Raw genomic sequence first — 12,739 nt, 5'->3', positions numbered from 1 at the left:
TATGTGGTACTATTACTTTGTGGGTTTTAATTTGCATTTTTTTGACAACTAATGTGGTTCCCATTTTCTACCAGATTGCTTGGTTTTTCTCATATTGATTTGCAGGAGCTCTTTATATATTCTTTGTATACACATATTGCAAGTGTCCATGTGGGTTGTCTTTACTTTTAAGTGGTGTCTTTTAATGAATATAAGTTATTTAACATAGTTTATTTTACCAATAAGTGTCTTCGTATTTAGATCAATTTTTATACCACATTTAGTTCTGTCAAAAAATAAAAAATAGGAGTAGAATACACAAATATATATATATTTAAAAGTATAAAAAATTAAAAGCCTGGGAAATATAAATTAGATTTAGACCAGGGAGATAAGACACACAAATAACCCATATAATTCTATTAACATGTTATAATTGAGCAATAAATTTTGCTTAGAGGCACTTAAAAGTCAAAACTCAAATGGAAACATGGTGTGTTATCTGGTTCTCATTTATCTGTGAGTTCTTCAGTTTATGAGGGTCAAAGCAGGCAAGGGATGGGTTGACTGTGAGGAGCATCCACATGTAACGGGTAATTTGCACGTCAGAGAGCTAACAGGTATACCTTCTGTTACAGGTTATTCAGCGATAGTTATGACCTCCCGGTTACGTGCGTTGGGTGGAAGAATTAATAACATACGCACCTCAGAATTACCCAAAGAGAAAACTCGATCCGAAGTCGTCTGCAGCATCCGCTTTCTAGATGGCTTGGTACAGACCTTTAAAGCTAATGTAAGTTCTCCAAATTTAATTTTTTTCTGAATTAATGCCACTAAGAAATAATTTTTCTTCATTTTATAAACCAAGAGATGAAAACTATTTTAAAATGAAAGCTTGGGGGGCGGGGCGCTGGGTGGCTCAGTTGGTTAAGCGTCTGACTCTTAATTTCAGCTCAGGTCATGATCTCAGGGTCCTGGGATCGAGCCCCGCATTGGGCTCCACACTCAGCACGGACTCTGCTTGTCCCTCTCCTTCTGCTCCTCCCTCTGCTCGTGTTCTCTCTCTCTCTTTCTCTCTCTCTCCCATAAATAAATAAACTCTTAAAAAAATAAAATAAAATGAAAGCAAGAGATCTCAGATCTTGTATGTTGAGATTGGACTGGAAATAACCCTAAAAACTTTGCCCACGTTCTTGTTCACCTGGAGTGTCTCCGGAACCCCTCTTCTTGGTGACACGAACTGAGAGACCCTTTGATGTTACTTCTTCTGTGACATCTTCATTTCTTTAAACCGTGAGCTCCTTGAGGACAGGAATAGTGTCATTTCCCCTGGGCCTGGTCCTGAGCCAGGCACACAGCAGGTGCTTATAACACTCGTGAGGGGATGGGTCCGATCTGGAGGGTGGCGAGACGGTTCCACTCATAGATGGCAGGGCTCAGAGAGAGCCTGGCGTCTCCCACCTCAAGCCCACGACAGAGGCAGGACTGGAAACACGGCTTCCATCTCGGGCCAGCAGTAAGATGCCTGAACCATAGCAGTCCACGCTGCCCTGCCCTACCCCAGGCAGTGCTTAGGCCAATGCCCTCTGCGTGTCTCTCACCTCCTCTGGACCGGCTGCCATCATCTGCCCCAGGCTGGAAAGTTCGGTGTGCAAGGAAGGGGTCAGAAAGAGAAGACTGGGTAGGAAACAACTAGGGGGTAACAGAAGGCCACAGGACTGGAAAGGGTAATAATAACTGGCCCCGGGGTCTTCCATCCCATCCCTAAGTTTGCCTCCTGCTGACCCCAGCTCACTATGGCCTTTTTTGGCCAAGAAGCCAGGAGGAGAGGGCGGTTTGCATGAAGTCACAGCATGGTGGGTGCTCCGAAAAGGTCACAGGTGTCTCTTCCAGAGGCTGTAAACTGACAGTATATGACTGGCTCCTTTGTCGGTTTGGGAGCTCTTCCTTTGCTATTTATCTTCTTCCTGACAAGAATGTGAATGTTTATCCAACAAATGTTTCCTGAGCACCTACTATGTGCCAGGCTTCATGCTGGGTATAATGAATACAGCAGTGAATGAAACGGCGAGGTGTCTGGCCTTTCAAAGCTCACATCCTAGTGTGAAGAAATGGACCATAAAGAAATGTATACTTTGTCAGGCAGTATGTGCTTAGAAGAAAAATAAAGTGGGATGAGGAGGGTAGAGAGTGCCAGAGCAGGACAGGGGCGGGGCTGTCTTGCTACAGAAGTGATCAGGGAAAACCTCACCTAAAGGAAGTGAGGGCAAGAACCATGTGATTCTCTGGAGGGGAGGCACATTCCAGGTAAAAAAATAGCAGTGCAAAGGTCCTGAGGCAGGATCCCACTCAGTGTAGTTGCAGAACAGTATGGAAGCTAGTGTGTCTGGAGTGGAATGAGCAAGGGGGAGAGTAGCAAGAGAGGTCAGAGGTAATTGGTGTCAGGTAGACAGGGGGACTGTGGCGAGCCTTATAGGTCATCCCGAGGGCACTGGCTTTATTCTGAGGGAGGCAGAGGGCATTGGTAGGTCTGGGCAGAGACCTTACATGATCTGACTCAAGTACCATTCTGGATGCTCTGTCAGTGTAGACTCTGGGGGGCAAGGGCTAAGGGACTATTATAACAGCCCAGGGGAAAGGAGGAGCAGGGTTGGACAGTGTGGTGGTAATGTGAAAGTAGTAGCTAAGAGTAAACCAAGTCTGAAACTGTTTTTGAAGGCAGAGGTTGTGGGGTTTGCTGACAGATGGAATTTGGGATGTGAAAGAGGCCTCATGGTGACTCTCAAGTTGGCCTGGGCAACTGGCAAGACGGAGTTGCATTTGACAGAGATGGGAACAGCGGTAAGCAGGGCAGGTTTGGGGTTCTGTTGTGGACACGTTGAGTTTGAGGTGCCTGTTACTCATCCACATAGAGACGGTGATCACTGTACAAATGAGAAGGGTCTGGGCTGGGATACACATGGGGGGCTTACTAGGGTGGAGATGGTATTGCAAGCTATGAAACTGGATGAGGTCACCTGAGAAGCGAGGACACAGAAGGAGCGAACAAGGTTCAGTGTTGAAAGGTCTGAGAGACAAGAAACAGGCACTCCAGGAGATGGGGACAGACTATCCTGGGAGGGAGGAGAATCCCAGGTAAGAAGTTCCTGAAGGAGGAGTGATGAGCCCCGTAAACAGGGATAAGGATAGCGCCTGCCCAGAGTGATGATCCTGGAACACAGCCTGGCATTCAGCAGGTGCCCTGTCGTTCCTGGTTGTGAACACCATTGTTCATGTGTTGCTTCCCCAAGCCTCCAGCAGTCGGGTCAAAGCTGACTCACATTGAACTTGAATCTGAGGGTCTGGTGGCAGCTTAAATCCCATTCGCTTTAGATTTTCTACTTGTAGGGATCATTGGCACCAACTCCGGAGCCTACACCACCATCTCGTGAGCTGGAGGGGGCCTCATCAGGAAGGTGGCCTGGGCATCAGCTGTTCTTAGCCTGGCCCAAGGAGCAAGCCGGTCATGGACAGTGACCTGGCGCAGCCAAGATGACCTCTCATTGGTGGGGAACTGGGCTGGGAGGCTTGTTCTTTATAAATGTGTCCTTTAGTATATTTAAGTTCATTTTGAGAACTGGGAAAGTTGGGCAGAATATACTAGAATGGGTGATTTTCACACTCTAAAGGGGAGATGCAGTGCGGTGGGGACATGCAGGCTTTGGCAGCCAACAGACTGGAGTCAGGCAGGCGGACAGACCATCCCAGGGCCTCTCTTTGCTCACAGCCAAGGGGATGCTGGTGATGACTTCACAAGTAGCTACAGAGATTAGAGATCATATATAAAAAGTACACATAGTATCACATCTGGCTTGTTGTGGATGTTCAGTAGTTATTTACATTTTAAATATAAAATCCTGTAGAAATTTTAACAAGGGGAACTGATCGCTCTTTGATGCACCAGGAGAGTATCTCCTAACTTGGACTATGCGGACCGGGCCATCTTTTCTACACTCTGATGATTCCTCTGTGAAGGAAGTTGTTCTGGGTAGAGGAAGTAGCAGGTGCAGGGCCCTAGGGCAGGAAGGGGGGATATGTTCGGGGAAATGGGCATGTCTCATGTTCCCACACTTATGACCAAACAATACAATATCCCACCAAAGAAGAGGCTGCAGAAGGGGGCCTGACAGCTCCCTAATTCTCCTCTTTCTGGTCCCTGTGGCCTGTTTCCAGGTACATTATCTGCTCTCAAGCACTCAGAAAAGGAGCTGTCTTTTGCTTGTCCTATATAGTCTATTTCTGCGTCTTATTGTCCTTAAGTCATATGGTTTGGTTCAAAGGATTCCTGAGAAGTCGGCCTGATAAAGGAGAATTTGCGAGTTCACAGAGGCACCATGCTGTCTACCTCCTTTGTGTCTTTGTGCCAGGCCCTGTGCTTAAAATGCCTTTTCTTAATTTCACCTGGAGGGGAGCGGTGACACTCAGCCCTGTCGCCCCCCGAGACCAGGTCCACAGCTGCTTCCACTTGTCTGTGTTGTCCTCTGTGCGTTTATCGTGCCCTGAGTATTCCAGCATTTGACACACACCACGTTCCGGCCACTGCTTCCACACCTGGCCTCTCTAGCACACGTCCTGTGGCTCTGTCCCCATGCCCAGCACTGAGTGGTGATGGTGGCTGAGTCCTGCTCTGGACGTGAAGGGTGCTTGAATGTCTCCACTGGCTTCTCACTTCAGATGGCGGGGAGCAGAGAGGCAGATAATCCCCCTGGGTGTCACATACCAAGTCACTTTGAGGGTGTTTAGGATGGCATTTTCATGTGCTTAGCCATCTTCCTTCACACTGTTAGTAGAGTTGTTGCCTGTATACACTTCCGTCACTCCCAAGGCGCCAACAAACTGGTGTGGGATTAGCATTTTGCTGTGGATAATCCATGGGTAGGTCATGGAAAGTTTACTCTCATTGTGGTATCTTCATTTTCCATTTCAGACATCACTTGGGAATCTCAGCTAAGGGGAAGGAAGAGGTCTTAGAAAATGAAACCATGCCATCTTAAATCGTACATATGTGATTCTTCTTAGCCCTACTTCCCATATGTACCATGTGACCTCTTCTTTTTTTTTTAAAGATTTTATTTATTTATTTGAGAGAGAGAGAATGAGAGAGCACATGAGAGGGGGGAGGGTCAGAGGCAGAAGCAGACTTCCCGCAGAGCAGGGAGCCTGATGCGGGACTCGATCCCGGGACTCCAGGATCATGACCTGAGCCGAAGGCAGTCGCTTAACCAACTGAGCCGCCCAGGCGCCCCTGTACCATGTGACTTCTTGACACGACATTTATTAAAGCATTTCTTACTGTGAGGTATGAGTGTGCATAAAATCTCTAAATGTTTTAACTCCTTTTTTGCCCACAATACTTTTTTAAAAAGATTTATTTATTGGGGCACCTGGGTGGCTCAGTTGATTAAGCATCAACACTTGTTTGTTTTTTTTAAAGATTTTATTTATTTATTTGACAGAGACACAGCGAGAGAGGGAACACAAGCAGGGGGAGTGGGAGAGGGAGAAGCAGGCTTCCCGTTGAGCAGGGAGTCCGATGCGGGGCTTGATCCCAGGCCCAGGCACTCCAAGCGTCAATTCTTGTTAATCCTTTAAAAAAAGGGGCGCCTGGGTGGCTCAGTCATTAGGTGTCTGCCTTTGGCTCAGGTCATGGTCCCAGGGTCCTGGGATTGAGCCCCGCATGGGGCTCCCTGCTCAGCGGGAAGCCTGCTTCTCCCTCTCCAACTCCCCCTGCTTGTGTTCCCTCTTTCGCTGTCTCTCTCTCCATCAAATAAATAAATAAAATCTTTAAAAAAAAAAAAAGATTTATTTGAGAGGGAGAGAGCACATGTGTGTGAGCAGGGGGAGGGGCAGAGGGAGAGGGAGAGAATCCTCAAGCAGACTCCACACTGAGTGTGGAGCCTGATGCGGGGCTCAGTCCCAGGACCCTGAGATCAAGACCTGAGCCAAAAACAAGAGTTGGCTGCCTAACTGACTGAGCCACCCAGGCGCCCCTATAATAAAGACGTGTTTAACTATCAGTTCTTGATTCATTTTAAACATTTGCCTACTAGACACTTTTTTTTTTCCCTAGAAACAAGATACCGGTCAAGTTCTTCTGGATATGGCATACAACCACTTGGGTGTGACTGAAAAGGAGTATTTTGGTTTGCAGCATGGCGATGACTCAGTAGACTCTCTTGTGAGTACCATCCCTTTAAGACATGCTGGACTCCTGCATGGTTTGATCTTATAGCTTATGTTTTCTTACCCAACAGAGATGGCTGGAATCAAGCAAACCCATCAGGAAGCAGTTAAAAGGTGAGTGTGACCTTCTCATTTCAGTTGAACATGGGGTGTTAGTATATCCTAGCCCATTTCTCTCCTCTAACCATCAGTGTGCTTGTAACATCTGGGACCTGGATTCCAGGTGGTCCAGGCGATGTGAGTGAGCCGACTTCCCCCTGTCTGACTTCTCAGTGAGCAGAGATGCTTCCAGATGAGCCCTCACCAGCTGTGAGCAGGAAAGGGAAAGGTAAAAGAAGGCAGCCAAGAGCCCAGGAACCTACTTTCTTCTTACAAGGGAAGGAGGATGGCCTTTCTTAGCCCAGTGTGAGAGTCAAGGTGGGAAAGACACGTGCATACACACATACACACGCACGCACGCATGCACGCACGCACGCACTCACACTCCCTCCCCCTGGAGCCTAAGGCATAGGTAGGTAATATCACAGATAAAACATAATGCTCCCCAGCCATGAGTGGGCCCCAGTGCCATATTGTAACTCCCAGTTAGGAAGGGCTTCACAGCATGCCCTGCCCCACCCTCTGCCCAGATCTGTTCTCAGCCTGGTTTTCCCGCATTGCACTCTGTGCTCCCCTTTATGCACCTGCTGCCCCAGACAAATCTTACTGACCTGCCAGCCTGCACACATTCCTCTGTGCCTGCCCTCAGTCTGTTCCTTCTGTTTGGAATGCTTTTCCCTCTTCCCTATATCCAAATCTTGTTGTTCTTCCTAGCCACTCAGACTCGCATCTCTTCTATTAGAAGCCATGCCTCTTACCCTCCCTTACATTTGTTGTAACTCTCCTTCATCTCATAGTTGCCTGCCTTAATCTTCCTTGGAAACTGCAAGCTCCTTCAGGGAACAGTGCTTGCCACATTTTCTCTGCATTCCTTACCATGCACCCCCTCCATAGGAGGTGGCCAGTGAATGGCTGAGGGGTAAACAGCACGTGGATTTCACACAAGTGGACATACACGTATGCTACCTCCCCCCACCTGCCCCAGCACCCGGATGGGAAGGAGTAGAGACAAGGAACCATGGTCGTTCACTTGGAGGCCCTCACGTGGAGCCTGGGCCTCCAAGCCCTTACCTCCCATAGCAGTCAGAACTACCTACCCATGGGGAGCCGCAGAGCCACTGTGCAGATAAATACCTGCCCCCCATTTGAATTCTCAGAGCACTGAGTCCATAGACTATAGTTATAGTCACTAACTCATTCATTCAGGAGATGTGTCCTGAGCTCAGATTTTGGCAGCGCACTGGGCTAAGCTCTGGGAATCTGGTCCAAATCAGATTTGGACCCCGCCCTCAAGGAGCTGACAGCCAAGTGTGGGGATGTAGATGATGAGAGTGATGGTTCTAGGCTAGTTCTGAGCATATGATGGGATGCTCTGGGTGCACAAAGACATCCTGAGACATACAGTGACAAGTTATGGTGAGCAGCGGAGCTGAAAGGATATCCCAAGGCAGTGGGAAGACTGAGCTGTCCCCTGCCGTGCAGGTGGTCAGACTGTACCAAGTTACAGCGCCACCCACTGGTATCCAGGCAACTGTACAGAGGTACATTCATAGGCGCACACACGCCCCTCATATCTTTGACGCTGACGGAGGGTACTAAAGAGAGGAAGGGTGAGGTCGGCAGATCCGTGGCAGGATCAGTGAGGAGCAGGGTGGAGAAGGCTTGAGTTTCAGAAGCAGCAAAGTGCTGAGCACATAGATAGGGCCAGTGAACATTTACTGAGTAATGGAGAGGGGTAAAGTTGACCTGAAGAAGAGCACGGAATCTTAGCAACACAGTCTGATCTCCTGTTGCCATATCCAGGAAAAGAAATGGGCTAATTTTATCTCTACAAGCAAATTGACTCTTGGTATCGTTGCATAAAGCCATATTTGAGTATGTTAATTGTGTAATATTTGCTAGTATGTTCATCACTTTGGGAATTCACTGTGCATTAAAAGTATGAACTGTTTCCCAGTATCAAAATGATTGAGATGGGGCATAGCGGAATCAAAAACCTCAGTGCTTGAGTTCTGGTTTGGTCATCAGCCGTGCAACTGAAGGCAAGGCTCTATGCCTGTTGGCTTATCTGTAAAACAGCCCATCAAGATCAGCCTAACCTGCTTATTATCATGGTGACGTTTAAGTTCAAGAATGTATGTGAAAATGTTTGGGAAAAGTATAAAGTGCTATCTTTGTGGGATTATTTCTTTATGAATGCTATATAATCTGTTGATTTAAGGATTTTTAAAATTCCTGATACAGGTAAGGAGTGCATTGTTTGAACACAGCCCTAAGTTAAACCTGTAGTAGGGAGGGGATAGTACCTCATTCTGTTGCAAAATATCTGACTTTGCAGACTTGGAGATTTCTAAACAATGATCTTGTGCACTCCTTTTTTGAAATTAGTCCATTTATTGATGAAAAAAGCTGTGGTCTGGTGAAAGAAATGCATCACTTACGGGAGAGTAGCCGCTTACCTGCATTGACTTTTTTAAAAGGAAAACTTAAATTTGTTTTTGAAAAATGTTGTAGGAGGTTTCCCCTGTACTCTGCATTTTCGAGTAAGATTTTTTATACCTGATCCCAACACACTACAGGAAGAACAAACCAGGTAATAACATTTTTTTAAAGTTTCCTTTGTAGTATATAAAAATGGGTAACCACTAAAAATGTACTCTTTATCTTATCACTGTGGCCGTACACTTCTTTGGGTATAACCACACCAGCGGTTATGAAACAAGTAAAAATCAGAGGGGTACATACTGAAATTTTCATCAGCTAATTAATTGTCTGGGGCCTACTTACTTCCTTATTTGGTGCCATTTGGAACCCACTGCGTCATCCACCTCCTCCTACCTCTCCCACCACCCCAACCCCTCCTGCCCATTGAGCCTGCGGGCACCCAAAGAAAGCACTTGTTCATTTGCTATGCGGGCAGGGGTTTGGGAGACCAGTTTGCTGAGATGGTCGTGTCATCAAATAACACGGTATCTCTGTGGGGCTAGAACGGAGGCTCTTTAGGATAACAAGAGGTGTCTGAACTGAGCATTCTCCACCAGATCCCCAGTTGGTAGAAATAGAAAGGAATGCAAGCTGGAGCAGCTTCTCTCCTGGGTGAATCAGGCCATGCAGGCAAAATGTGAGCCAGATAAGGGAAAGAGAGCCGAGATAGGATTGTTTACCCCTCAGGGCTTGGTGTAGGTCCTGGCCCTTGTTTTGTACTGGCTCGTGGGTTTTCTGGGTGGGGAACAGGGTTTGGAATGGAGGGGGCGGGCACAGGAAGGTTGTTGCTGTTTGAACAGCGACCCTGCCTCGAATTTCTCTCCTCCATGGCAACGTTGAGCCCTTTTATTAATGATATGTTTATTTTTCATAGGGAGGGAAATTTCCAGAGGTTTTTTTCTCTATCAGAAAAAAAAACAAAACAAAACTTAATGGATGTTCAGGAATATTGACTCCTGTGTTCATTGTGCCCATGAAGCCATCACCAAGAAGGTGACATTAACTCAGGCGTTGAATATTGTTTTTGTTTTGTTTTGTTTTGTTTTTGAAGGTAATCACAGGATGACATTTTAACTTTTAGTTACGTTTATTTAAAGGCTAAATATTAGTCTGTTATTCTGTTTTGCCCTCTTTGTGCACCTCTTCCCTCCACAATAGCAGACATCAGAGATTTGACTGTGTTTACTGTTCAGTTGAATTTTAAGCCAGAGTGAGAGATGTCCGTGGGGCTCATTGGGCTACCATGGGAAGTTCACATGATGTTTTGAGTTTTCCCCATAATGGTTCCTCATGCCGGTGGACTAAGGGGTTAGTGCAACAGCTCAGTTCCTGAGCGGATGGACCCAGGGGGCGACATCTATAGAAATCACCCTACCAGAGTTCCCCCAGGCCATTACTAAATATCAAGTTCTGTTCAAGGGATGCTTTAAAAACGTTATGATAAGAGTGTGTATGGGTACACGTGTGTGGTTTTAACCAGTGGATTTTTAAATCACAACCACACAGCAAAAATATATTTTGCTTCACAATGCAGTCCAGATAGACATTACAGAAGCAAATATTTAATAAACCAAGAGGAAGCGCAGAGCACTCTCAAATTCTCTGTTTTCTCTTTCCTTCTTTTAAAATGCCAGTTGTGACCTATTAAATTTTTGAGCAACTGATAGGTTCCAACAAGTATGTATGAACCGCCCTGCCTAAGCTAGTGATTGTCACCCTTGGTTCTGTCTGCCCCCTGTGATCCTAGAACCAGAGGGGTGTGGTGACCAGCGGGCTTGTCAGAGTTCTCCAAACAAAGAACTTGAGTGGAGGGATTGCTAGGGCTGGCCTAACCCAAGAGTCCCTCTCCAGGGCCCCTCTTGGTCATTGGGCATCCACTTCCCTACCCCACCGGAGAGAAGCTCACCACCTCTGGGTGCCAACAAAATCCTCCTGCTGAGCCTCCCTGTCATTTGAGGGACATTTGAGGAAATGTAGGCGGTTTGGGATGGAGGGAGGACTTGGGGAGAAGCAGGCTGCCTTGAGATCTGTAAGGGCCGCCACGGGTAAGGGGAATTAGACATGCTTGGTGGTAGAATCATGCAGTGGGTGGGGGATGCCGAGAGGCATATTTGGGCACAAGATGAGTAATAGATGAATTTTTGTTCTTCCCTAAGTCCAAGATAAAAGTCAGTTTGTTAGTATCTCCGCTAGAATTCACTGCTTCAGGACTGATAACCTGACCCTACCACCCCACCTCCCAACTTAAGGTGGGCGGTAGCCCCAAGGTTGGAGTGCAGTGCGGCTGTCACCTCCTGGGATTTGGGGCACCAGCTTTCAGTGTAACAGGAGTCTTTGCAGCAGCCGCCCACATGGCTCCTGTGGAGCTTGTGGGCAGGCAGGACTGCCAGATCTTTTTCTTATGCTGAGCTAGACTTCCACCATTAATTCACAGGTCTTTTTTTTTTTTAATTTAGAGTTTTGCTTATATTCCTGACACACAGTATCCTATTCAGCCCCACCTCTGTAGCCTATCCAAAAGTAAGTTCCTTTTAAAGAAGTTCAGCTCTCTAGGGCGCCTGGGTGGCTCAGTTGGTTAAGCGACTGCCTTCGGCTCAGGTCATGATCCTGGAGTCCCTGGATCGAGTCCCGCATCGGGCTCCCTGCTCGGCGGGGAGTCTGCTTCTCCCTCTAACCCTACCCCCTCTTACGCTCTCTCTCTCACTCTCTCTAATAAATTTTTTAAAAAAATCTTTAAAGAAGTTCAGCTCTCAAGTGTCAGAGAAAGTAGTATTTGTTGTTTTCTGTTTGTTTTCTAAAATCTGGGGAGGCATTCGTTGCTTTTTTTGTGAAGTTGAGATCATGGATGGGATATACTCTAGGAGTGGACTTTTACATTTCTGAGTCAGGTGTGCTGACATCTCTTCTGCATGATTTTCTTTCTTTTTTTTTTTTTTTTAAAGGTTTTATTTATTTGACAGAGAGAAAGACAGCCAGAGAGGGAACACAAGCAGGGGGAGTGGGAGAGGGAGAAGCAGGCTTCCCGCCGAGCAGGGAGCCCGATGCGGGGCTTGATCCCAGGACTCTGGGATCATGACCTGAGCCGAAGGCAGACGCCTAACGACTGAGCCACCCAGGCGCCCCTGCATGATTTTCTTTTATTCTGATTGTTAGACCTCTCCTTGACTGGAAGCCTCCACAACTGCTATTCCCGATAAATTTAGGTCATTGTACACAGAATTTCATTTACTGGCAGTCTCAAAACGAGGCTCCTTCAGGATTCCCAGGAGATCCCCTAAATTTGGGCCTCCTTCCACTATGACAACCTCTTTGTATGATGTCATGAGGTTGACTCAGACAAGGTAACCTTTGATGAATGGTGATGTCCAGGTTTGTGTTCTCATTTCTATCCCTAGGAAGATACACCAATTAGCCTGGTTCGTCACTGGAGGTCCAGATTTACCATCAGATTATCCAGATTCTCTCCCTTGTCTGCTTCCTCCCAGTACTATTGTAGGAGGAGAGAACACTTAATTCTGGTTGCATGTCAGCTTGGATAAACATAGGAACAAACTAGAAAGGACTGATGATGTTCTCCTAGGTGAAAAAGATAGTCTCCAATACAGAGTAAGCATGAATCGGCAAATGTATGCTACGTGGTGTCTCAATGCTGGTCTTCAACACGTTGAGGGGAGTTGATGATAACTACAGGCTACATAAGGATATCAGAGTTAGGAAATTGACCCTAAGCCTGAAGTCATTAGATGTATAAGAAATTTGTAGCATAGTCAGGTTTTTTCATAGCATGAGTGTCCAGGTTAAAATAAGATCTAACTGACCCCATGTAAACTGAATGTCTTGTTGCCTCAGAAAAGGGAGGTGGTGGTACCTACTTCAGAGCTGGTAGGAGGCTGAAATGAGGCAGTACGTTATGAATTCCCTGCACCCAGCTCAGATCTGTGCAGAGAGGAGGTTG

At 46.7% G+C, this 12,739-nt stretch overlaps 1 protein-coding gene across 4 annotated transcripts in view; it reads left to right on the top strand.

Moving 5' to 3' along the window:
* Positions 1-12,739, top strand: part of PTPN3 (protein tyrosine phosphatase non-receptor type 3) — a 106,532-nt gene that overhangs the window by 30,041 nt on the left and 63,752 nt on the right. For 2 of the 4 annotated variants that reach the window (XM_064580025.1, XM_045882877.3), the window contains exons 2-5: positions 618-772; positions 6,089-6,196; positions 6,273-6,315; positions 8,815-8,893. In XM_064580025.1, coding sequence (XP_064436095.1) covers positions 635-772; positions 6,089-6,196; positions 6,273-6,315; positions 8,815-8,893 — 368 coding nt within the window. In that variant the 5' untranslated portion in view covers positions 618-634. The remainder of the gene's footprint in view (positions 1-617; positions 773-6,088; positions 6,197-6,272; positions 6,316-8,814; positions 8,894-12,739) is intronic. The other 2 variants (XM_064580026.1, XM_064580027.1) reach the window with 1 other exon arrangement.

Source organism: Mirounga angustirostris, unplaced genomic scaffold (assembly GCF_029215605.1).
Source record: "Mirounga angustirostris isolate CCGP_5_RB_7025 unplaced genomic scaffold, mMirAng1.0.hap1 SCAF_15, whole genome shotgun sequence".
Lineage (NCBI taxonomy): Eukaryota > Metazoa > Chordata > Mammalia > Carnivora > Phocidae > Mirounga > Mirounga angustirostris.
Note: the sequence above shows the minus strand (reverse complement) of the source record. Positions and strands in the feature narration are given on the sequence as shown.